At 48.7% G+C, this 23,679-nt stretch overlaps 1 protein-coding gene across 7 annotated transcripts in view; it reads left to right on the top strand.

Annotated features, from left to right (window-relative positions):
• The first annotated feature begins 8,734 nt into the window (after positions 1-8,734).
• The window catches only part of Ppfia1 (PTPRF interacting protein alpha 1), a 38,616-nt gene continuing 23,671 nt past the window's right edge, over positions 8,735-23,679 (top strand). For 2 of the 7 annotated variants that reach the window (XM_051145740.1, XM_051145739.1), the window contains exons 1-9: positions 8,736-8,894; positions 9,232-9,315; positions 10,121-10,252; positions 12,793-12,855; positions 13,356-13,435; positions 15,578-15,713; positions 17,618-17,841; positions 18,805-19,036; positions 21,172-21,201. In XM_051145740.1, coding sequence (XP_051001697.1) covers positions 9,274-9,315; positions 10,121-10,252; positions 12,793-12,855; positions 13,356-13,435; positions 15,578-15,713; positions 17,618-17,841; positions 18,805-19,036; positions 21,172-21,201 — 939 coding nt within the window. In that variant the 5' untranslated portion in view covers positions 8,736-8,894; positions 9,232-9,273. Of the gene's footprint in view, positions 8,895-9,231; positions 9,316-10,120; positions 10,253-12,792; positions 12,856-13,355; positions 13,436-15,577; positions 15,714-17,617; positions 17,842-18,804; positions 19,037-21,171; positions 21,202-23,679 lie in introns of all 7 variants that reach the window. The other 5 variants (XM_051145743.1, XM_051145741.1, XM_051145744.1 and 2 more) reach the window with 5 other exon arrangements.

Below are 23,679 nucleotides of genomic sequence, written 5' to 3'. Positions count from 1 at the left end.
GGGACTTGGGTGTCCAGAGTTAGATCCTGGAGTGGAGACAGGGCCCACCCTCACCCACAAGATGCTCCATCTGAGCACTTCTCCCGTCCCTCTCCAGCAACTAAGCCCAAACTTGAGGAACAGGACTCCTGCCAAGGATACATCCACAGCCTCTGTTCATGCTGCTGTGCCGCGAAAACAGCACACCTATCCATCACTCTAGAAGCTCTTGATTCCTGCCTAGCCCACTGTGGATGGTAAGGACCTAGAGGGCACACACCTTAACAACAGTGATGGAGAAGAAGAGCACTACATTAAAAAAAACAAAACAAAACATTATTTTAAGCACTGTGGTATGCACTTGGTGTCCAGCTATTCTGCTGGCTGAGACACGAGCATCTAGAGACAGGAATTTAGAGACAGCCTGGGCTAAATAGTGAGACTCCATTTCAGTGTGCAAATAAACACTTTAAAGTAACTTTAAAAGAATGAAATTATGCAGGCAGATCACTGAGTTCGAGGCCAGCCTGGTCTACAAAGTTAGTCCAGGACAGCCAAGGCTACACAGAGAAACTCTGTCTCGAAAAACAACAACAACAAAAAGAATGAAATTACATAAAATCTGTGTAACTATCTTGAAAGATGAATTTCATCTTTTTTTTCTGAGAAGCTACAGCCTTTCTTCAAGTTGGTGAGAGAAATAATCCCAGCAGCTGACACCAAGGACAGCAGCATTCACCTAACAGGGGTTTGGGGACTAGTAGGGAACAAGGGTCTTGAGCTATACAGAAACAATGCCCATCACACAACAGCATGGACACTCCATGGATGCAAGTGCACTGACTAGAACATCAAGGCCTAGCATGTGAGCCCACGTGGCCTAGACACACCTTGGAGAGTGCGGCCACCCTCTGGGCCAGCTCGGCCTCCACCTCTGGCAGCGTCTCAGCTTTGCGCAGGGTCTGCTGCAGCTTCTGTTCTGCCAACTCCAGACGCTCTTGCAACTGGCGGTTCTTGTCCTCTGTCTAGAAAGGGCAAAACATCAGGAGTGCAGGCTGATGCTTTGGACACCTGACAAAGCATCTTATAGCTTCAAGACTTTATCATTTTAAGCAAACAAAACAATACAAATACAGGTTCCTACACTTAAGAAAAGTGAACTATTCGTGGAAGTTGTTCATTCTGATAGAGAAGGAGTCACTGCCCAGTACTCTGTCTGAAAGCACAGCCTGTGGCCAACTGCTCTGGGCATGCTTGGATATGAAACTCACTGAAGAACATCTAAATAACACAGGAAAGTGCCTGTGCAAGTGGGTGGGTGAGACCCGGGGGTTACTGTCTGAGGACACCACCATCCTTGCTCTGTGTGTAAACACAACACACATCAGGCCTCACCCTAGTTTCTGAGCACTGTTTCATGGCAGCAGTTTTCACAGCTGCCTAAATAATTTTTGGTCAAGCCATGCTCTTCACCCTTATTAAAAATTCTTTCAAGCACTCTGACTGGATTTTTCTGGTTAACTCAATGTCATGAGACCACACGAGGAACAGGAGGACAGCCAGCTCCTAAGCCTTCTGACTTCTAGTGCTCTGCTGAGTGCACCACTGTTCGGTGATGGCAACAAGTTCTTTACCACTGTTTACTTAGTGAAAGGGTTAAAAAGAAGCACCTGGCTTCCAATGGAATGAAGAAAGGGGAAACGGCTTAGTGGGCTAGTAAGCACAAGAACCTGAGTTCAATCCCCAGTACCCACATTAAAAGGGGGCGTGGGGCTGGGTGCAGCAGCACATGCTTGTAATCCCAGCACTGGGGAGGCATACACAGCAGGGACCTTGGTGCTCACCGCCCTGCCAGTCTAGGCAGTATGTTAGCTCCACATATAGTCAAAGACCCTAGCTCAAAAAATTACAGTGGAGAGGTTAGAGAAACAGCTCAGTGGTTATGAGCATTTGCTGTTCTTCCAGAGAACTCAAATTTGATTCTTCGCATTCACCATCACAGAATTCATGGTACAACATGACCTCACTCCAGAGGATCCCATAACTTCTTCTGAACGCCACAAGTACCTGCACTCACACACGCACATGCCCACACACAAGTACACACGGTCAAAAATAAAAACAAACTTTTGCGATATATCTTAAAAATGAAAAAAAATTAAGGTAGAGAGCAATAGACAAGACACTTGACTTTGACCTCTGGCCTCCACATGCACACACCTACACATTCAGGTACACATGCGAGAGCGCACACAAACACTCACAGGTGCAGGCGAGCGCACACAAACACTCACAGGTGCAGGCACGCAAGTTCACCCAAAAAAAGGAAAGAGAAGAATCAAGGTTCTATAAACTGCTAAGAAGTAATTCACAAGAAAACATGACATTTGGACTTGATTTCCAACATACAACTTACGGGGAAAGGGTTTCAGCTTCACAAACACTTAAAGCTAGAAAGGGGCCCACAGTATCGCTCCCAGTACTGTTCGGTTGCATTTTGAGCTCATTATTCTGCCCCACAATTTCATCTTTTCCAGTTGTCATTGATCCTCGCGAATGAACACAGATGTCGTTGCATTCAACAGCTGTGCGGCGACCCCTGGTGTTCTTTTTCCTTCTCCCTTTGTCCCTTCCGTTATTTCCCCCGCCCTTTTTTTGGTAGAGTTCTCGAGCATCAGTGGTGAATTGATTCTCTCTATCCACCTATCCTCCTTCTGCCGCCACTCGCCCTGTTATGTGGCGATTCAGAGGGAGACGGGGTGAAAATGCAGAACTCACCAGAATATTTCAGAACACCACCTATAAACAACCAGGTGGTACCTTCTCCTGACTATCATCATCTTTAAAACATGGACTGCTGTTCCCCTCAAAGCTATTTAACCCCTGTTTAGTCGTTTGAACCACTGAAGTATTATGGACCATACACTTTTAACGCCACATTATTATCCCACGATCAGCCCAACGCTCTCTGTGATTCACAATTTTGCCATATGTCACACACTGCTTTTACTGTATTGACTAACAATTACTTAATAAATCACCCACCATATGAAACTTCAAGAACCACCATAAAATTCCCTGCTAGTGAAGGTGTCTTTGCTAGCCTATGTCTTGCCTCAAGCAACACTTCAGGCTTCACCAACAACCTGTCTGTCCGGGCACCAAACTCACTTCATTCTCTACAGGTAATGATGTGTTGTATTTAGGGTTCGCCAAAGTCATCGCCTCCAAGCCTCTTCCTTTCCCTGATGATCAGTGATGATGTGACTGTGACCCACCTCTAGCACCGCAAATATTGGCCCCAATTGATACCAACGATCCCCAAAACATTACTGATAACTATCGGACATCAGACTTTAGGTACGCCTCTGGTATCTGTTTCCTTCTCTCTTCTCTCCCCAAATTCATGCGTCCCCTTCCCTTTTCCTATTGTCTATACGTGATTCTCGTTGGCCCAATCTTGATATATGTACGTTTTTGTATATTTTTCTTTCACCTCTGCAATCAAAAATGTTTCCTGTCACTTGCACAAGTTATGTCTTGTGGTCTGCGTTGTTTTGTGTTCAGAGACCTGGCTTACACCGCGCTAGCTAAGTTACAGATAATTGTGGCTGGATGTGTGGTGTTGGAACTTGAACTGAGTCCCGCTGAAGAGCAAGCTCACGTGCTCTCTAACGCGTAGCCCCCTAGTCTCCCAACCACCTACCTCCTCAATACCCACCTATTTTTTAATGCAGGTACTCCCAAGTTTTTCCCCATAACAAGATTACCATACCCCAGGTTTATTCTCCGCCCTATTTCATATAAATAACTCCCTGTGGTCCCTTTTCTCTTTCTTCTTTTTCTAATATTTGAACCGCATTTTTAATAGTAAAATAGGTTTATACTGCATTGCAGTGCCCTGTTCTTCTGGTCCTTGATCTCTTATTACAACCTCCAAAAAACCTACTATTCCTCTCCACAAAACCTTAAAGATCCCTGGTCTCACAACCTGCTCCACTTAAGGTCCGGCGGGCCTCCTTAGCCTGGTAACAAAAAAACAGGCTCAGATGGGACGAACCAGACCTTGGCTTTTCACCGAAAGCATGTAAACTCTATTTTATTTTCTCTATGATTTAATAGTTATCGGGCCTTGTTGATAATGGCCTCTGCCCAGGAACGTGCGTTCCGTGTAGCGCTTGCTAATATAATAAGACTTTCCTATTATCCAGACCCCTGATGATCCAGACTATTTGTCCCATCTACCTACCCTCAAACACAACCATGCACCCATTCCAAGCCGTGGGTGATTACTCCCTCACCCCTTACATCAAGCAACAACTAATTGTCATGTTTGTGGCTTCTGTGGGCACGTCAGCATTATTGAATTACTTGACACCACCACGGCAGAGACATTCACTACTAGACCCAACTCGCAAGCCCTACCATGGACCTAGGCCACTGTGAGGGCAGTGCAGGACCTTGGGCTAGCCACATTGATATGTCGCCGACCCATGATTCCCTTCCTTTCTCCTTTCTTTTCTTTTCCTTTTCCTTTGGTCATCCCTTTTCCCTTCTTTTCCCCCCCCCCCCCCATAAGTGCAGAATGCAACAGGACATAACTCCGGGAATCCCGTGGGAAGTCCACGCCATCGCCCTCGCAACTCACACTTCACGGACCTCTCGCGCCCAGTCTTGACCTCCTACTCCTCTTTTTTCCCCAGCACTGGTTGAGGTCTCTTTTAGCCCGGTCCATCCGATCCCTCCTCCAGCCTCTGTGCCCCACTGACTCGGACCTCTCATGGGAGCCAGGTGCTCCTTTCATTCTTGCTCCTGCCTTGTATCGCCTGTCTGTCCCTCATTTGACTGTCCCTGCCCGCCCCCCCTTCCAGCACTTTGGCCACCAGTATCCTATGGCTCCGAGTGAACGCCTCCGGGTGAACGACTCTCCCTGAAAAAAGCCTCCGCCTTTTTTTCTGTGCCCTTTTCTTTGTTTGGCTCTCTCTCCAGGCTTTTTTGGCATACCTGGGTCTTCCGTCTTCCAGGCCCTCTGTTTGTGTCCTCTAGTGGTGCCCCCTGACCCCCTCTTTCCCTTAATTTTCATCGCCCCCCCTGGCCCCCCTCCCCAACCCCCCGCCTCTCCTCCCGTCACCGCGCCAGTCCCCGTTCCTTGCCTTGCCCTTTCTGTGCTGTTGGTGTTGTTTTCCCTGGTCTGGGTCCCCTTTGCCCGTCTTCTTCCCTCGTTCGTCGTTTTCTTCTGCTCTCTGTTCTTTCCGACCTCCTTCGCTTCCCCTTGAGGCCACCCCTTTGTGCATCCTCCTCGTGTGCGATCTTTATGTCCGCGGATCTTTCCCCTTTTCCCCATGAGTTTTTGCCCCTTGTTGGCCAGCTGGCTTTGGGGCCCCCTGTTTCTTGGCTGTCCCGCCCTTTTTGTTCGCCATCCGGCTTTTTTCTGTGGCGAGCGCTCTTCGCAAGGCCCTTTCCTGGCCTTTGGAGCCCTTGAGCGGTTCACTTTTGGGTGATCGGTGTATGGGCCTCGCGCCCGCCGTCCCTGTGCCCCCCCGCCGTTGATCTCCTCTCACGCTGTGCGCGACCCAGCAAGTCACTTTGGTGTTTCTCTTTATTTCTGTATCATATTTCTGTCGTAATTGTGATTAACAGCTCCATATATCCACCTACTCCCCTTCATTGCTTTCTAACCCCATGGAACACATGTACCTCCCTAACGCTCACCTCTTTGTGTGCGTGGGCACCTTCTTTTATGTTCTTTTTTCATCTCTCTATACATTTTTACCGTCTTTTTTGCACCTCTCCAGAGCTACTTATTAGTCGCTATTACGTAACCTTTGCAAGTGAAGAGTTTCTGACGTTGCATTGGCACTCCTGCTGCTTACTCCGGTTACCCAATGTTTCCAGCATAGCAGTGTCTTTACTGGCCACCCATAAAGTCTATCCCCAGGGGTCTCTGTTTTTGAGGCTGATCTGAAATTGGGAATTAACCCTTGCTGTCTAGCGGCGTCTCTCCTAGTACAATCTTTATGTACGCCACCAAGATTGGCCCTGATCTCTATCACGAAATCCTCCTTGCCTTCCCTCAAGTGCTCGTTGCTACACAGTGCTTTAGGAAGCCACTTACTAGGCACCCCAAATTCCTTATTAGCATCATTGCATACAAACAAAATTTTAAACATCAAAGCCCCCTATGTTGCTACTCATGCCCACTTCCATAAGCAGTGTCCTGCTAACAGTAGAATAAGACTTTCCATGGACTCCCGTTATAAAAACAGTGACACCCCAAGTGCCTATGAAGCCCCTCCTGCCACATGGGCTCTTACCAATGCTGTCAGAGTTGGTGATTGGTACCCTTCTTTTCATCCAAGGCTTTTGCTGGTGCTCTTTTAAAACGTGCTACTTCAGTGCTTTTACGCCATTCTCACCCCTCCGCTGGACTCCCACCCACCACTTGCCTTGTTCTATGTGGACCTTGTGCACCTGCCCTCTTTCACTCCCCTGTCATCTCTCAGATGCTTACGCCTCATTTGACTGGACGCACCACAGGACTTCACTTAGATTTGCTCCACACAGCCCCAAGCTGCAAAACCAGAGCAATAACAACTTAAGTGTCTTGTTGCTAAGGTAAGCCCACCCTTACCCACCCTATATATTTTGCCCCAATAGTGCGATAAGTTATTACGTGATTTCACCACTTATTTGCCCTTTTTAAGCTTGAACTCTCTTAAACACTTTTGCTTTATTTCCCGATTTCCAATAGCGTGGCCTAATGGGGTGATGGACACCTCTATAGTACGTGGAACGGCACCTACCCTTATACTTACACACGTTGTTGGGGACTGATCCCGACGTGCTTCGCCTTCCTCTCTTTTAGCCTGCACGCCTCAGCAGCATTCCCTCCTCCTCCCCAGGAGATGTCTCTAAACCACGTTGAGTTCCTTCTGTGACGCGTCACGCACACCAACTCATCTAGGTTCCCCCCTCCCCAGTAAAAACCGCTCCAAGATCTTTTTCCAAGACTGAAGGAACTACCTCACAGACGCAACATCCAATAAACTCCTACACGTATCGCCATTACAATTAGCAGCCTCCCATTGGTCCTCCCACCCTCACCTACGATATTATTCACGTCAGGCATTTTCTTTAGTTATTCTCTGGTCTCTCCTCACGAGTACCCAAGGGCGGTCCTGAATCTGGCCCTGTCTCCCCTAATCCCTAATCCAGATACTTCCATCCCCAGCGCGCTTACCGCCTTCCCCTTCGCCCTCTGTTCCCAGCCTCATGTGCGTCTCTATTTTTGTTGGGCTATTATTGCGTGCCCTTTTGCACACCCTCCAACGTTGACACATCCACACTATTTGACAGCCCCTCCTGACAGTATTGTCCAGGGAATTGCGACCGCCACTATTCATACCAAGAAAGGTTTTCCTTCTTTGCAACTGACAGACACTCGTGACCACTTAGGGTACCACCAGCACCCCGTCTTCCCCTGATATACCCAAAGGATACTAACAGACCTAGATGTTGGCTCTGAATTTCTCCTCTCTCTGTGGGCACTATTTTTCAGGTGCTCAGCTCTTCACATAGTCACCGTAATAAAGTTGCTTGTAGCACAAACCTCTAAAAATGTTTTTTCACAATGCCCATCACCCATAACCTTCTTACACAGATTTCGTTGCTACGGAGGTTTGAGTTTTCTAAGAGGGATGATTCACATCCCACAGCGCTGCCACTTAGTTGGCTATACCTTCTTACCACTGCGTCTATCTCAGTGTTCGAGACTAACCCAAGGAAAAGCCTAAGTATAATAATAATGAGTCCCTCACATGCCTCCCCCTGTCAGATTCATCTAATGGAGTCACCAACACCCCACACCTTTTGAAACATTAATTTACTCGGTTTTAAGTATCATTCATATACTTTGATCCATTTTCTCTCGCCAGCTTTTAAAGGGACTGGGGGTTGATAAATTGCGCCCCCATCCTTGATGCATATAACTCAATCAGCACACCATAAGTGCTAACCCGAGCCAGCTTGTTGGGACAATTTTACATTTAAAAAGTAGGCTCATTTCACACTTTGATCACCTATACCCCATCTTGGCAAGGGCTCTGAGCGCAGGTTCTTAGTACTCTAGATGTTTGATCGCGCCTTTCAGACCCTCGGCTCTCCTTAACAGGGAGCTAGCCTTTCAGGGGCCCATTACACGGCATTTACCTCGCATCTCATAAAATTAAATCAAGCAAACTAAACTTAAAATATACGCAGGCTCATGTTGTTCTTAAATTCCATCACATACATAGGACCTTCTTGCACACCTCATCAGCCAATTCAGGAATAAACCCAGCCTACACACCCTTCATACTTGCTTTCATTGCAGGTTGGCCCTCCGTGAACTTTCCAGCTCAATGGTCTGGCCTGTTGCCTTCTCAATGGTTCAGGAAGCCTAAGTACGCTGTAGTGCCAGACAGTCAAAAACCCTTGATGATTAAGGTAGTTATCTTCTACCACTGTGGCCCAGTCAGCTCAGGAGGGACTTTGAGACGAGGACGATTGGTTGACGAGAATGCATATGGTCAGCGTTGCGCCGGGAGCTGGTACCCGATTGGGGTTCTCCCTGACGGTCAGAGAGGGTTGGGGTAATTGTGTGCCTGGCTTCTGTTTTCTTCTTGGTTTTTGTATCTCTACCATCCAACCTTCCACTTTGCGCTGTGCGCGAAAACGCAAGTCTTCCCATTCTTAACCCCCCTGTCAGCTGTAACAGAACCTTGCTTCTGCCCTCCCTGGTCCCCTCCTAAAGTTTCTGTTTCTTTTTTCCCTGCTGTCCTTCCTGTCCTGTCGCTTTGTAGTCTGGTCCTTTGTCTTCTGGGAGTTCTGCTGCTAAGGAAGCTAAACTGTTGGAGCTTACTTCCAAGCTTAGGAAGGTAGAACTGTGCCCTGTGCTCGTGCTTGCTGCTTCCTGCTGTCCATGCTGACCACCTGAGGCACTCAGCGGATGGGTTGTACAAGGCAGGCCAGGGTGGGGACACAGAAAGGCAGTCACTAGCACCTGCCACGCTTCAGGTCAGGACAAAAAGATTAGTCACCTCGCTGTGTACAGTGAAGCCACAGAGAAAGTGCTGATAGATAGGAGGGAGTGTTGTCCTTTTGCCAGGGTTGACATGGTCTACACAGCATGTGGTGCTTGCTGCTGCTACAGTAGTGTGTAGCCAGTGTGAGTGCAATGAGCAGAGGATTAGCTTCTGTCATCTTTGCTGGCAGGCCGAGGAAAGACATGGCAACATTGAAGAGAGGCTGCGGCAGATGGAGGCACAGCTGGAGGAGAAGAATCAGGAGCTACAGCGGGTAAGGATGGGGCTGAGCCTGGCTTTGAGGTGAGACATGGGCCACTGCAGGCTTGGCCTTCTCTGCCACAGTTCCCTCCTTCCATCTGGTTTTTGTCCTTTCTGGACTGCACCAGTGTGTTTGTTACATACTGGCTGTTACGTCAGCAATGGTGGCAGCAGAGGTATCACTGGCAGCAGTTCTTGAGGCACAGTCAGGCTGCTGGAGTTCCAGAGGACCTCTTGCTTCTCTATCCCCTCAAGAAAACAGTCAGGTCTTCCTAGAGCAGTGGTTCTTAACCTTCCAAATGCCATGACCCTTTACTACAGTTCTTTATGTTGTGGGGACCCCAACCAGAAAATTATTTTGTTGCTACTTCATAACTGTAATTTTGCTACTATAAAGAATTGCAGTGTAAATATTTGATACACAACCCCTGTGAAAGGGTCATTTGACCCCAAAGGGGTCGTGACCCACGGTCTGAGAACTTCTGTCCTTGAGCCTGTGTGCTGGCCAGGGAGACCTCCTGAAACTCAGAGCAGGCCCCTGTCTCCTTAGGTTACTGGCCCTGTCTTCAGGCCCTGAACTGTCACTTAGGATGTAATGGTATTGGAGCAGCAGCTCCACACAGGCAGCTTAGAGAACAGCTTGGAGAGGGCTGCTTCCACTGGGTTGTAGGGCTTAATCTGAGAAAGGCAGGCAGAAGCATCTAGACACAGGGCAAGAAGCAGACCTGGGCCCTACCTGCCACAGGCCTGCTGTGGAGGGAGGAATCATGAAGGGCTGGACATGAGCCTCAAGTTGGAAGCTTTCCCTCCTGTTTTAGGCAAGGCAGAGAGAAAAGATGAACGAGGAACATAATAAGCGCCTGTCTGACACTGTGGACAAGCTGCTCTCAGAATCCAATGAGAGGCTGCAGCTGCATCTGAAGGAGAGAATGGCGGCACTGGAGGACAAGGTGGGCACATGAATGGCTGTGCTCCCTGTGTTGGAGGATGGCTTGGGACACGCACAACATTAGCTAACTAGTGACTGTCTCTCCCCATTTGAGTGCTGTTTGTGTGTCTGTCCCCTCCTCAGATTTATTTATTTTCTGTGTACTAGTGTTTTGCCTGCTTGTATATCTGTGCACTACTTGCATGGCTGGTGCCCAAAGAGGTCGGAAGAGGGCCTTGGATCCCCTGGGACTGGAGTTACAGTTAGCTGCCATGCGGAACTGGAAATCAAACCAGGCCCCTCTGCAAGAATGACCAAGTGCCCTTAACCAGTGTTGAGTACCAGTCTTGACAGGCAGGAGAGAGAAGGCCAGTGGCATCCACGGAGATCCAGGAAATAAAATACATCTGGCTCTCAGTGCTGGTGTAATCATGTAATTTTTTGCTTATCACTTTGCACAAGCAGTCAGAGTCAGCTCATATGTGAGTAGTGTGCTTTGTTCTAGAACCATTGTACTAACGCTGGGTGTGGGGGTGTATACTCTCATCCCTGCATTCAGGCTGAGGCAAGAATTTTGAGTTTGGGGCTAGACTGGAGTACATCATACTATTGTATGATGAAGCACCGTGACCAGTGCAGCTTGGGGAAGGAAGGGTTTATTTGGCTTATGCTTTCTCATCACTGCTCATCATGGAAGAAAGTCAGGGCAGGAACCTAGAGGCAGGAGCTGATGCAGAGGCTATGGAGGAGTGCTGCTTACTGCCTTGCTCCTCATGGCTTGCTCAGCCTGCTTGCATTTATTTATTTATTTATTTATTTATTTATTTATTTATTTATTTATTTATCGAGACAGGGTCTCTTTGTGTAGCCTTGGCTATCCTGGACTTGCTTTGTAGACCAGGCTGGCCTCGAACTCAGTGATCTGCCTACCTCTTTCTCCCAAGTGCTGGGATTAAAGGGATGTACCACCATGCCCGGTCTCAGCCTGCTTTCTTAGAGAACCCAGTACTACCAGCCCAGGGATGTCCCCACATTAATTTTTTTTTTCCTCACCTTTGAGACAGGGTTTCTCTGTGTAGCCTTAGTTGTCCTAGACTCTCTTTGTAGACCAGGCTGGCCTTGAACTCACAGAGATCCACCTGCCTCTGCCTCCCGAGTGCTGGAATTAAAGGTATGCTCTACTGCCCAGCCCCACATTAATTCTAATTTAAAAAAAACAAATGCTTTACAAGGCCTGCCTTTGGCTGGATCGTATGGGCTGATTTTTCTTAGTTGAGGCTCCCTCCTCTCTAACACAAAGAGTTGAGCTTATGTCAAGTTGATATAAAACTAGTCAGCACAGTGAAACTTTGTTTTCCCAACTTTTTTTTGGCGGGGGGCCAGAAATAGGCTCTAGCTGACTAGGCCCACAGGCCCCTATACTAGAGTTACCTTTGGCCAAACCTCACCTGTACCTGCACTCCGAGAGTCCGTTTCCATTTCATTTCATGTACAGCACTTTCAGAGCATGGCGAGATAGAAGGGATCTGATCAGTTCAACACAGGTACTCCCAGGCTGCAGCGTTGTCTTTCTTTCATTTGACTTGGAATAAGGCTGTGCTGGGCTTCTAGGGCTTGCCACGTGGAAGGGCCCAGATGACCTAGAGTACATTGAGGTTTTGGGTCTCCACAAAGGTCCCCACAGAGGTCCTGATGGGCAGGAGTTAGGCTCAGACTTAAAAGAGCCTATTCCAACTATGCTGCATCTTTCAAGATGCAGCCCAGAGGTCTAGTGAGGGCAGTACTTGCATGAGGTTGTGCCAGTGGAGACCTGTGAGTGCTTGTGAGAGGATTGGAGAGGGCTGTCAGAGATCATGAGTATCATCACTCTGACCTCCCTACCCACGCGTCATCCTTGGCTATGGATAAGCTTTTAAAAGTTTCTTTTTCCTGGCTAGTTCTTGATCTAATAATAGTCTTGAACTTCTGATCCTCTTGCCTCAGCCTCCAGAGTCCTGGGTGTATAGGCATTCAGGACCCTAGCTTTGGATAGGAATGTGTTATCTTTTAACTTTATATATGAAACTTAATTTTATGTTCCCTAAGTGACCAGTGAGTGCTCCAAATCCAAAAGTCACTATAGGCCACTAGCAAGAGGTTATGAAAACAAACCTGAAAGTCAAGTGCGATGGCTCATCCTTGTCATCCTGTATGCTAAGGTGAGAAGATGGCTACAGGTTTCAGGCTAGTCTTTAAAAAAAAAAAAAAAAATCTAAAAAACTAAGCAGCATCAGCAAAAGCCCTTGCACCATGAGTGCAGCTCCATGAGCGTGCCACCATGAGCATGGCAGACCTCCGTTAAGAAGTTTGGTTAGTGAAGAAACAGGTTGTACACAGGGACAGACACACTAACATCTGACCTCACTTGTGGTGGCGTTGGCGGACTGGGCTGTCGCCCTGCTCTTCGTGCCTCCCCTGGCCAGGCCTTTCTTTCAGGGATGCTCTCTGGTTTAAGCAAGTGTAGCCAGTGTGTTACATGGACCATTTTAAAGAGCTGGCTCTGAAGGACATTTTCTTTTTCAGAATTCTCTACTACGGGAAGTTGAAAATACAAAGAAGCAACTGGAAGAGACACAGCATGATAAGGTACCTTACTATCTGACTCCAGGAAGGACTGACTCGAGTTATTACAGTGACAGTGACAGTGACAGTGACCACAGGTGTTTGGAGAGAATTGAGATACACCCTCCTGATGGCTCATAAAGTCCTCACTGTGCAGCCCCTCAGAGAACATCCTGAACATTGTGCGTTGGGTCCACAACCCTAGGTCCTTGGGAGTGTCTGTTTGGGACTAACATTAGTATAAGCCTCCTTAAGAGATAGGGCCAGCAGGGATCTGGTGGGTGGTGGGCTAGGAAGGGTGGATCCTTTATACAGTCAGTGCATCTCACACTCTAGCATTTGTCCCTTTTAAACTCTACTGTGACCAGGAGTACTGCGTTTAATTCATCAGGGCATCCATGAATTTGGAGGCCCGAGTTCTGTCTACTCTAGGACTCAGGAAGTGTTCTCATAATTGAAATGCACCATACAGGTGCCCAGTCAATATGAGAGAGCTGCCATAGAAGCTGTGTACTGTTTTCTAGGACCAACTTGTCCTGAATATTGAAACTCTGAGGGCTGAGCTGGACCAGATGAGACTGAGAAGCTCTTCACTTCATCATGGGTATGGTGACCACAGATGGCTGAGTTTTCAGCCCTGTCCATATGCAAGGGCTTGCTGCTGTCTCTGGGCAGCACAGTGGAGTTTCAGAAGAGGTGAAGAGGCCTCTTAGTATTTGGATATGCTGGCTGAGGAGCCCAGTGGGTGAGACAGGAGAGAAAACATGATTAGAGTGGAAGGACAGACCTCACAGAACAGTCACATGGCAGGAGGGACTACTGTGGGCAGCTGTTCAGAGTCCACTGGCCGTGAGTTCTGTGCTGCATTTGGAACTGTCTTGTGGAAGGGCTTAGCTCCTGACAACGCCACAGTGCTTAGTGCACAACCCTAAAGCTGTGCTAGGCCTCCTGCAGCCTCTTTTTACCTGGCCTACTTCACACCAAGAGGAGGAGGCGCCCTGATAGAACCAGAAACCCTCAATGCAAAGCCAGAGGGAGAGTCTCCAGAGGTGGGGGTCACTGCACTGGAAGATAGAAAAGGGCCATGGGGACAGAGCAGTCATGGCCAAAGTGATGGAGAGACTAGTGCTGTCACTGTGACAGCAGCAGACCTGCTGTTAGGAGCTAGTAAGCAGCACTGTAAGACACTGCTCTCTTTTTTAAAATAAATATATTTTGTGTGTGCGCGTATGCACATGCTCGTGTGGGGGTGCATGCAGTGTATACAATGCTCACAGAGGCAAGTCCACTTTCTTTTACTGAGATAAGGTCTGTCTTTTTATCCAGCCTCAAATTCATGATCCTCTCACCTTTCCCAAATGTCAGGATTTAAGCTCGTGCCATCACAGCTGGCTAATGTGTGACTTTTTTTTTTTTTTTTTTTTTTTAAAGACTAGTCAAATGCAGTAGTGAGAAGGGGGAAAGTGTAGAACAGGAGTTCAATCTGTAACTGACTGTGAACAATCAATTGTGATAGCTCACTACCTTCGGACCAGCCCATGTGTGACTTTCTTAAACAAGGAGTTTCAGATGTGAAATGAAGGAGAGGGGTTGAAGGGGCCTTAAGTTGGAGAAGTGTGCTCATGTTTGGCTAGCCTGAGGAATGACAGGAGAGGAGTGTGACTGGCTCTGAGAGCCCCACTGTCTTCCTCCATGGCCTTGAGACATGGCGTAGAACAGAGAGGAGCTGGCCTGTTTGCACGGGTGCGGCCTGGCCTGGGTAGGAGGAATGCTGACAGCAGCTAATGGGAACCACTGACTAGTTTCATAGGACTGGACAGTGAGGTAAGTCACATTGGTCCATCTGCCCCACCGAGTGGAGAGAGGTGAGGGGTAGAGTTGGTGAGGTAGGCTTGAAAACAACATGCAGAGTAGGAGGGCTGGCAGCCCTCAGATCCCAGAGCCACCTGCAGTTAACACAGCTCTGCTCAGCAACTCAGCTTGCAACTCTTGACTGGGATCATGCTGAGATGGAGCAGGTTCCTGGGGAAGAAGAGGTGGGGGCCTGGGAGAGAAGTGGAGTTAGACAGGAAGTCAGGAATCTCATGTCTTTAAAACATGGAGAAGATGAGGGGCTGGTGATACCAACTGGGATGAGGTAGCAAGTCCCCACCGGTCCTGTGTGCAGCTCCATGAGCGTTATCCCTCAGTTCCCCTTGGCCCTCTGGAAGAGAGCATCTGCCTTCTTTCCCAGGAAGTTTTAAGGGATAGTCCTGGGAGAAGGCAGAACAGCAAATGCTGAGCCTGAGCTCCTGCTGCTCTGCTTTCTTTACACCTTGGCTCTAGGAACAGGCATTGGTCAGACCCTCTGTGGTTACTCAGCCTTGTCCTTTTCTCTAGAGATTTCTTCACCCCAGGGTGTTACCCTGTGACCCTAACTGTGCAACCACTATGTTAAGCTCTAGCATCTAGCTCCTCCAAGGAGTACTATGACTACTAGTTTGAACTTAGCACAGCAGAAAAGCCAGAGAGCAGGTGATGGCATCAGGCGACGCCTGGGCATGCCCTTGACCTGGAGGAGGTTCTCAGATGGGCCTCAGATGTTCACACCCATCCCCTTCTTCCAGTGTAGTAGCTGGGTGGGGTTTCCTGACCAGGATTGGGTGATCAGGAGCTCTCAGACAGGTTTAGGGGGCCCCTCCTTGGAGACTTTTCCAACTTGATACCTTTTACCTTCCTTCTGAACCCACCTTTTCCCATGTTTCAGCCGACCCCATTTGGGCAGCGTCCCGGACTTCAGGTTCCCTGTGGCAGACGGGCATGTGGATGCTTACAGCACCAGTGCAGTGTTGCGGCGCCCCCAGAAGGGCCGGCTGGCAGCGCTGCGGGATGAGCCCTCCAAGGCAAGGCCTCTGCTTGCGGAAAGTCACCTGTTCCTCTTGGACAGACTCTCGGTCTCCTTCTTCCCCCATGTTCCTTTCCTTGGCTTTTCTGGCTAAGAGCTTGCTTTTAGGGTATGCTTGCTTTTTGGTTTTAGTTCTTTCTTTAAGAACAGATTTTTTGATAAGATATCCTTTAAATTAATGCTAATTAGTACGTACTTGAAGTAGTAAATAAAAATAAATTATGCCAGATGGTGGCCCAGCACATACTTATAATCCTGGCACTCATGAGGCTGAGGCAGGAGGATTGCTATGAATTCAAGAATAGTACTAGGTACAAGCAGTGAACAGTCCAGTTTGTACCCAGCTAGTAGTGCTCTGTGGCCAGTATCGTGAGGTTCTGCGCTGAAGGCGTGGCTGCATGCAGGCCACAGCTCAGGATTCAGGAGCAGCGTGACTCAGGCGCAGGTGTTTGTATGGGGAAAGGCTTGGCAGTATGGATGTAGTGTGAGCCAAAGGCTTCAGGTCCTCGCTGTGGACCTGTGTGGACTCCCCTAGGCCCTTGTGGTGTGCCACTGGCTCTCTTCAGAGCTCACATTTGAAGAAAGCCAGGAGAAACACAGGTCCTTCACTGCCTGGCCTGGGAAGCCACATGTGCATACATCAGCTATAGTTCCCCCATTACTGTGAGTTGTTACGATCTGCCCCCACATAGAAACCGTAAGAATTATTCTCCACTTGGAGAGAGGAGTGTACTTTCAAATCACTGGAGTATGCCGAAGATAAGAAGCAAGAGGAAGGGAATGGGTATCATGGCCCCCTGAACTGTAGAGTAGCCAGGCTGTCACTGTGCCTGTTATAGGCTAGGAGAAAGAGAAGCCAAGAAAGGTGGGTCCTGGGCCCATCTGAGCAGCCTACCTAGGAAGGGCAGCAGCTGAGCCTGAGCCTGTGCGTGCTGACAACATGGGCAAGCAGGTGAACAAAGGACAAGACAGCGGTTAAGGGTTGTTTGGCACTGCCCTGGAGCAGCTCTTCTGGAAAAGGTGCTCTGCCCACTTTGAGTGAGCCCTTAGTAGTGGGATGAAGGAACAGAGATAGATGGGGGGTTGCTGGAGAGGTTTTGCTAACGGGCAAGGAAGTGGGATGGCAGGAGGTTGGGGCAGGGTAAGGTTTTGTGATTTCAAGATAAGAGATGAGGGTGTGTTCTTATCAAAGGGGATGAGCCAGCTGAGGGAAGGTGCCACATGGTAGGAAGTTTCTGTGCCAGCCACTGCAGTTGTAGTTCTTCTGGAAGAAAGGTCCCTGACCTTTCATCCACAGAGTAGGGAGGGGGTCCCCAGCTGGAAGGGGAGGGGAGAGGAAGGCAGGAGGGTTTAACACCCACTGCTGCCCGGCAGGGGTCTTATCTGTATTGCCCTTTTCCCTGGGAGCTCCACCATGGGCCACTGGCTGTGTCCAGGTACCTGCTTTGCTTTTCTCCTCTGGCTTTTCTTGGTGCTTATCTAACCCAGGCCTGTGAAGCTCACACCCAGGTGCATCATTCTGCCCTTTCATGTGCTGCTAGGCTTCCTTTCTAATTCCCACTAAAGTGGGAAACTAGTATAAATGCCGAATGTCCGAGCCATTACTATCACAGTATGCGTGCTTGCTCTCTTACCTTGAGGCAGGCTCAGCGTTGCCCAAGCTGGCCCCCAAATTTAGACCCATCTCTGCATCCGCCTCCCAGGGTCTTCAAGTGTGTTCCACAGTGCCCAGCCTCCTTGTCTGTCAGGTGCCTCTTGTTTAGTAGCAGCTCAGGCACATGGGCGTCTTCCCAAAGCCTTGGCCAGCATTAAAATTATTTACGTTTCTAATAGCAGCCTTTCCTGCCCTTTGAGTACTTGCTGCCATTCTTGCCTGCTGAGACACAGTGTTCTTGTTGGTAGGTGCAGACCCTCAACGAACAGGATTGGGAACGGGCCCAACAAGCCAGCGTCTTGGCAAATGTGGCACAGGCATTTGAGAGCGATGTGGATGTATCTGACGGTGAAGATGACAGAGATACTCTGCTCAGCTCAGTTGACCTGCTGTCGCCCAGTGGGCAGGCCGATGCGCAGACCCTGGCCATCATGCTTCAGGAGCAGCTGGATGCCATCAACAAGGAGATCAGGTGTCTATCTTTGTGTATATAAGGGACACAAGGGTAGTAGGGGCCAGGGTTTGATGGCGTTTATCTGTCATCCCAGCACGTGGGAGGTGGAAACAGGAGGAGCAGTAGTTCAAGGCCAGCCTAGACTACAAGTAATTTTGAGGCCAGCCTGGGCTACATGGAACTCTATTTGAAGGTAAGAGCAACAAACAAGGAAGTATAGAAGGCAGAAGAAGATGGGGATGAGACTGGAGTGGATGTTGTGGAGGTGTGAGGGTGGAAGGACAATGGGAGGCGACCAGAGGAGACTGGGGTAGGTGTTGTACAGGTGCAAGGGTGTTGTAACGAGGTCTACTATGTTGTGCTCTAGAAAACCCAAGAGATAAGTCTTGCAGGAGTTCACTTTTCTGGGAAAGCGTGGCCATAGTTGGAATCAACGTTCCCTTTCTATAGCCCCCCACAGCGGAACACTTGGTGCTCTGAGAGTCTTTACCTTTGGCAGCTCGGCCCCCTCCCTGCACTAGGGGAGGTGAAATTCTTCTGTTCGTCCATGCATAGAGAAACAGGGTCTAGGTCAACTTCCCTGCTACCCAGTGCTGGTCCTCAAAGGACAGACACAGGACATGCAGGGTGCTGGTGTGAGGTGAGGGGATAACTGGAGAATTTGGTGGCCCAGAAGCAATTGGGTTTTCTTCTGTCATCTTCTGCTTAGCGTGCCTTCACCTGTGTTAAGTAAGAGTGGGAGCGTTCTAGCTGTCAGTGGAGGGACGCAGTCTGACAGTGCTGACATCACCAGTGTTGTGCTATTAGACGCAGGGTCTCCTGCAGTAGCCCAGGTTGGTCTTAAAGGCACCTTCTTCCTGCTGTAGCCTCCAGCTGCTGGGCTCACACACAAGACCCCCACTCCCAGCTAAACTTGTTCTGTTTGCACGCACACAGGGCTTCCTGATGAAGTAAGGCCAACTGCTCTTGTTTGTATTTTAGGCTGATACAAGAAGAGAAGGAGAATACAGAGCAGCGGGCAGAGGAGATCGAGAGCAGAGTGGGCAGTGGAAGCTTGGACAATCTTGGTCGTTTTAGATCAATGAGCTCTATCCCTCCCTACCCTGCTTCCTCACTTGCTGGCTCCTCTCCTCCAGGCAGTGGTCGGTCTACACCAAGAAGGGTTCCTCATAGTCCTGCCCGAGAGGTGGACAGGCTGGGTGTCATGACTCTGGTAAGTGGGGCCTTATCTGCCTCAGCATTCTGGGGAAGCATACACATGGAAGTCACATCTTCCTCCAAGAGGTTCCAGATTATAAAAGTTGGGTGGGGTGGGGGCGCTGGGGGAAGGAAGAAGCCGTGCCTAGAGAGATGACTCAGAGGTTAAGAGCACTAACTGCTCTTCCAGAGGCCCTGAGTTCAATCCCCAACAACCATATGATGGCTATAATGTGATCTAATGCCCTCTTCTGATGTGTAAGTGTACATGCAGGCAGAGCACTGTACACAATAGATAGGTAGATAGAAGAGAGAGAGAGAGAGAGAGAAGATAGATAAAAGCCATAGGGGTAAAGACAGAAGCAGGTGATCTCTGTGAGTTTGAGTCTAGCCTGTTCTGCATAGTGAGTTGAATTAGCCAGGGTTATACAGTGAGAATCTGTGCTTTTTTTCTTTTTTAAGTTAACTAGTATTTAGTTATTCAATAATGCAAATTAACTATACTACTTCAATGACCAGGCCAGCATGCTACTACTTAGTTGTGGGATGCCAGGCAGTGGTCTGATACTAGCCATAAGAGGCTGTGCCACCTGTCTTCAGCAGACTTGACTGTGGAAAGGTAGTGCCTGTGGAAAGAGCTACAGAAAGCCTGGCATGGAGGCAGTGGTGGAGGGAGCAGTGCGTAGCTTGGCTGCCATCCCTAACACAGTTTTAAAAAATGTACACCCGGAGTCCCTTAGCCTTTCACAGAAGGGGTGTTCCTAAGCTCTGAGGCACAAGGGCCACTCTGAAGACCCATGGACTATGGAGCCGAAACAGATGAACATCTTGACTGGTCAGCTTGGGGGCTCTTTTTGAGAAATTCTCTGACCAGGTGTGTGGATCTCAGAATACCCAGTGACTGCTGAGGGTTTAACATGTGTGTGGTCCTGAGACCATATTAAACTAAGGTTCATTCTGTAAGCCAGCTACCCTGCCATGCTGTGCCTCTTTTGCTGCTGTTTTCTTTGCAGTTTCCATGGCACCGGCAGTGGCCATGTAATTAAATCAGGAGAATCACTTTAGTACCGTGTTGTATTTTGAATCACTGTGTAATACATGTCACTAGTGCAGTGGATAAGATGTTAACTTTCATAGTGTGCTCTATGGCTTCATTCTCCTTCCAAACACTTTTTAGGAATAGCCATGTCTTTTTTTTTCAACTTAGACTGTCCAATCTGCTTCCATCTGATCCTGACCCCAGATCCTTTTCTGCCCGTCCAGTACCTTGTGCTATGACAGTCCGCTCTAGCTCCTGCAGATGACCAGCACTGAAGTGCACATCTGCTACAATATGCTGGAAGAGTGGGTTGTTGGGCTTTTTCATGCTTAGAATGTATTCTGCTACTCATGCATCCTGCAGGTATCCACAGACAGGAAGGGGGTGTGCAGCCTGTGATTCTGCAGGGGAATGTCCTGTATGCAGCGATGACGCACCTTGTGTGGTACTGCTGGAAGCTCTGCACAGAGTCAGCCCTTTTTGGTCTGGTGTCACGTGGCTTTCAGCTACCTGTAGACAGACTAAGTGTCTTTGATAAGCTCTCAACAGAAGCTATGCATTCTGTAAGACATAGAGGTTCTCCCTGGTACCCAACTAGTTTCATATAACTTTTTGGGGGGTGGGGCTTTGCTCTTACTACTTTAAACAGTCAGCATATTTTTGAAGAGTTGTAAATAAAGTTCTAGGTTGGAATTTTACATTAATGTCCTGTAGATGATTAGCTCAAAACAGGTTTATTTGACTTTATAACAGATAATGTAACAGCTCCTGATGGTATTTATTGAGTATCAATGTGTTTGTAAGTAGCTGCAGAGGCTGGCTCAGAGTGGAGGTCATTAGAGTCCTTGCTTACATGGAATGCTGGATTTTAATGCATTGCCTCTGCTCAGACTTACTCTTAGCCAAGTAATAACCAGTGTTGCCTCCTGGGAAGTGTGCATAATTTTTAACTGTCTTGAGAATGTTTGTTTCCAATGATGTTTCCTCTCAGTGCTCAACCTGTGTCTGTCCTGGCCCTGCTTAGTATATTTGCCTCACTGGTCCTTGAGTCTTTCCCTCAACATATGCAGTAAACCTGCTTTCTCTCTCCTTTCTTCACACGCATCTGTCAGCCTAGTGACTTAAGGAAGCACCGGAGACAGGTAAATCACTTGGTGACCTTACACACCCTGTGGCTTCATGAGTGACTCACTACTGTGATGTGAAGAGGAGTAGCTGACATTTCACAGCAGTGTTTAGTCTGTCCCTGAAATACTGGGGCAGAGTGTCTGTGTTTGATCATTGCATGCTTGTCTGCTGTTCAAGATTGAGAGTAACAGTTCCTGAGGCAAAGCTGCAGGGGTGCGCTCCGAGGAAGGCTGGGGCTGGTACACAGTGAGCTCATCCCCATGCCAAACATGGGCCTAGTGTGTAGCCAAGGCATTGTCTTTTTATTCATTTTTAGCAATTGTGTTTCTTTGAGACAAAGTCTAAATCTGTAGCACAGACTGTCCTAGAACTCAATGGGTGGCCTAAATTGGCCTCAAACTCACTGCAATCTTCTTGCCTCAGCCTTCCAAATGCTGGAAGCATGGTCTTAAACTCCTGCATGCATCCCTGCGGGATACAGGTCATCATAGCTACTCCATTTATCAGTGTGGAGCTGAAGCTCACAGTGACTCAGGGTGTGGGGTATGGGTGTGGGTTTAAGTCGGCTTCAAAAAGCTGAGCTGGTGGCCACCTTGCCCTTGGGCCTTTTGCCAGCTGCCCTGATTACTTGGTGGTATCTAGAAGTTGGTGTGAGTGCAGCATGCTGGGCAGAATTGTGAAGAGCTGGCAGTAGCTGTTTGGTGGTTGACCTAGATGTTCTACCTCTGATCTTCCGTGCTCAGCCCAGGAGCCCTGTCCTGTCACTAACCTTTCTAGCCTGCTGCACTGTAGAGCAGTTGTGATTTCCATCCCCTCCCGCTACTAATGAGTCTACCAATGAGTGTTGCCCGGTTAGTGCTGTGGGTTGTTGCCTTCTTTCTTAACTTAAAGGGGGGGAGGGGGCTGCTCTGCCCAAACAGTGCCTGTGCACAACAGGAAGACCACAAGTTTCAGGACAGCCTGGGGTAAAAAAGCAAGACCATGTTCCCACCCCTGCCCTCAACCCAATAAACCATGCCATTCAAGGTGACTATAGTGACAAAGTCCCCAATTGCTCTGCCTGGTGTTCCTCTCAGCTCTACTGGCTGTGTCAGTGAAGAAGCAGTGTGTGAGCCACATTCCATTCCTGCATGGAGGCCTGGTGTGCAGAGCCAGGCATGGGCTAGATGCTGCACTTTGATGTACCCTGCCTCTTCTTTAATATCACTGGCAAGCGAAGGTCACTTCCCAACTTGGTAACATTGAAGAGTACTAATGCCATCCCTTCCTGAAGGAGTGCAGAGGGCCCATCTGGAAGTCTCTGTTAGGATTTTGAGACCTGCTTGAGAGCTGTTGTGTGTTGAGGCCCTGCTCAGAAGTATTATAGCTCACACCCAGCATATGGATTGCTCCTGAGCTCATTCTTTGGTTTATGTTTAAACAGTGATTGCGTTTGTAAGCTATTAACATTTCCTTCAAAGTTTCTAGCCATGGTGGCTTTGGGAAGCAGGTGATGGAACCCTGGCTTCCTGCATGCTGAGCATGTGCCCTTCAGAGCCTGACTCAGACCCATAATGCCCACTGCTGTTTTGAGATCTTGGACAGGGAGATGCAGAATGTATCTGCTGCTGGCTAATGAGTGACCTGAACTGCCTCAGCTCAGCCTCACCCTCAACAGATTGGCTACAGTGGGACCAGTGCTCCTCAGTGCCAAATGGTGTGACGTTGCCCTCTGCCCTGTGTCCCTCAGTACATACTCATGACCATCTTAATGATATACACAGGATTATTCTGTCTAAACCACGGGTCTTAAACTGCATATGTGCCTCCATGTATAGTCTATAGTCAAAACACCCAGAAATGCAGCCATGCACATAGGGGTGGCTCATGATCTCAAGCTGTCTGATGTGTTCCCAACCCCTAGCAGGAAGGTGCTGGCCACTTGCTAGGGAAGAATCTGCTTCCTCAGTGCATCCACAGAGTTGCCTAAGGAAGCCTGTCAGAGCTCCTGGTCAGTGAGAGGTGGTTGCCATGTTGTGTTGGTTAGGATGCAGTTGATAGCATGGATCAGGTCTTGGCTGCCTTGTTGGGCATTGGCCTCTGATAGCATTGATGTGCCTACACTTCAGGGAGTTGTTGGTGTCCTATGCTTGCCTGTGCTTGTCCATACTTTTCCTAGGGAGATGGGCTATGAATTATATTGCTTTGTACTTTTGGTTCCCTTCTGGATAGCAGTCCAGATTGTATGAACTAAAATGCAGCCTTTTTCCAGGCACAGTAGTGCCACCCAGAACCCTAGCACTGAGGAGGCTGGGGTAGTGTCCTCACAAGGTCCCATTTCAGAACAAAAACACAAACAAAAAAAAATGCATCCTCAGCCAGCTGGTGGTGGTGCATACCTTTAATCCCAGCACTCAAGGAGGCAGAGGCAGGTGGAGCTCTGCATTCAAGGCCAGCCTGATCTACACACGGCTACACAGAGAAACCCTGTCTCGAAAAAACAACAACAACAA

Source organism: Acomys russatus, chromosome 5 (assembly GCF_903995435.1).
Source record: "Acomys russatus chromosome 5, mAcoRus1.1, whole genome shotgun sequence".
Lineage (NCBI taxonomy): Eukaryota > Metazoa > Chordata > Mammalia > Rodentia > Muridae > Acomys > Acomys russatus.
This window is presented reverse-complemented; position numbering and strand designations above follow the sequence as displayed.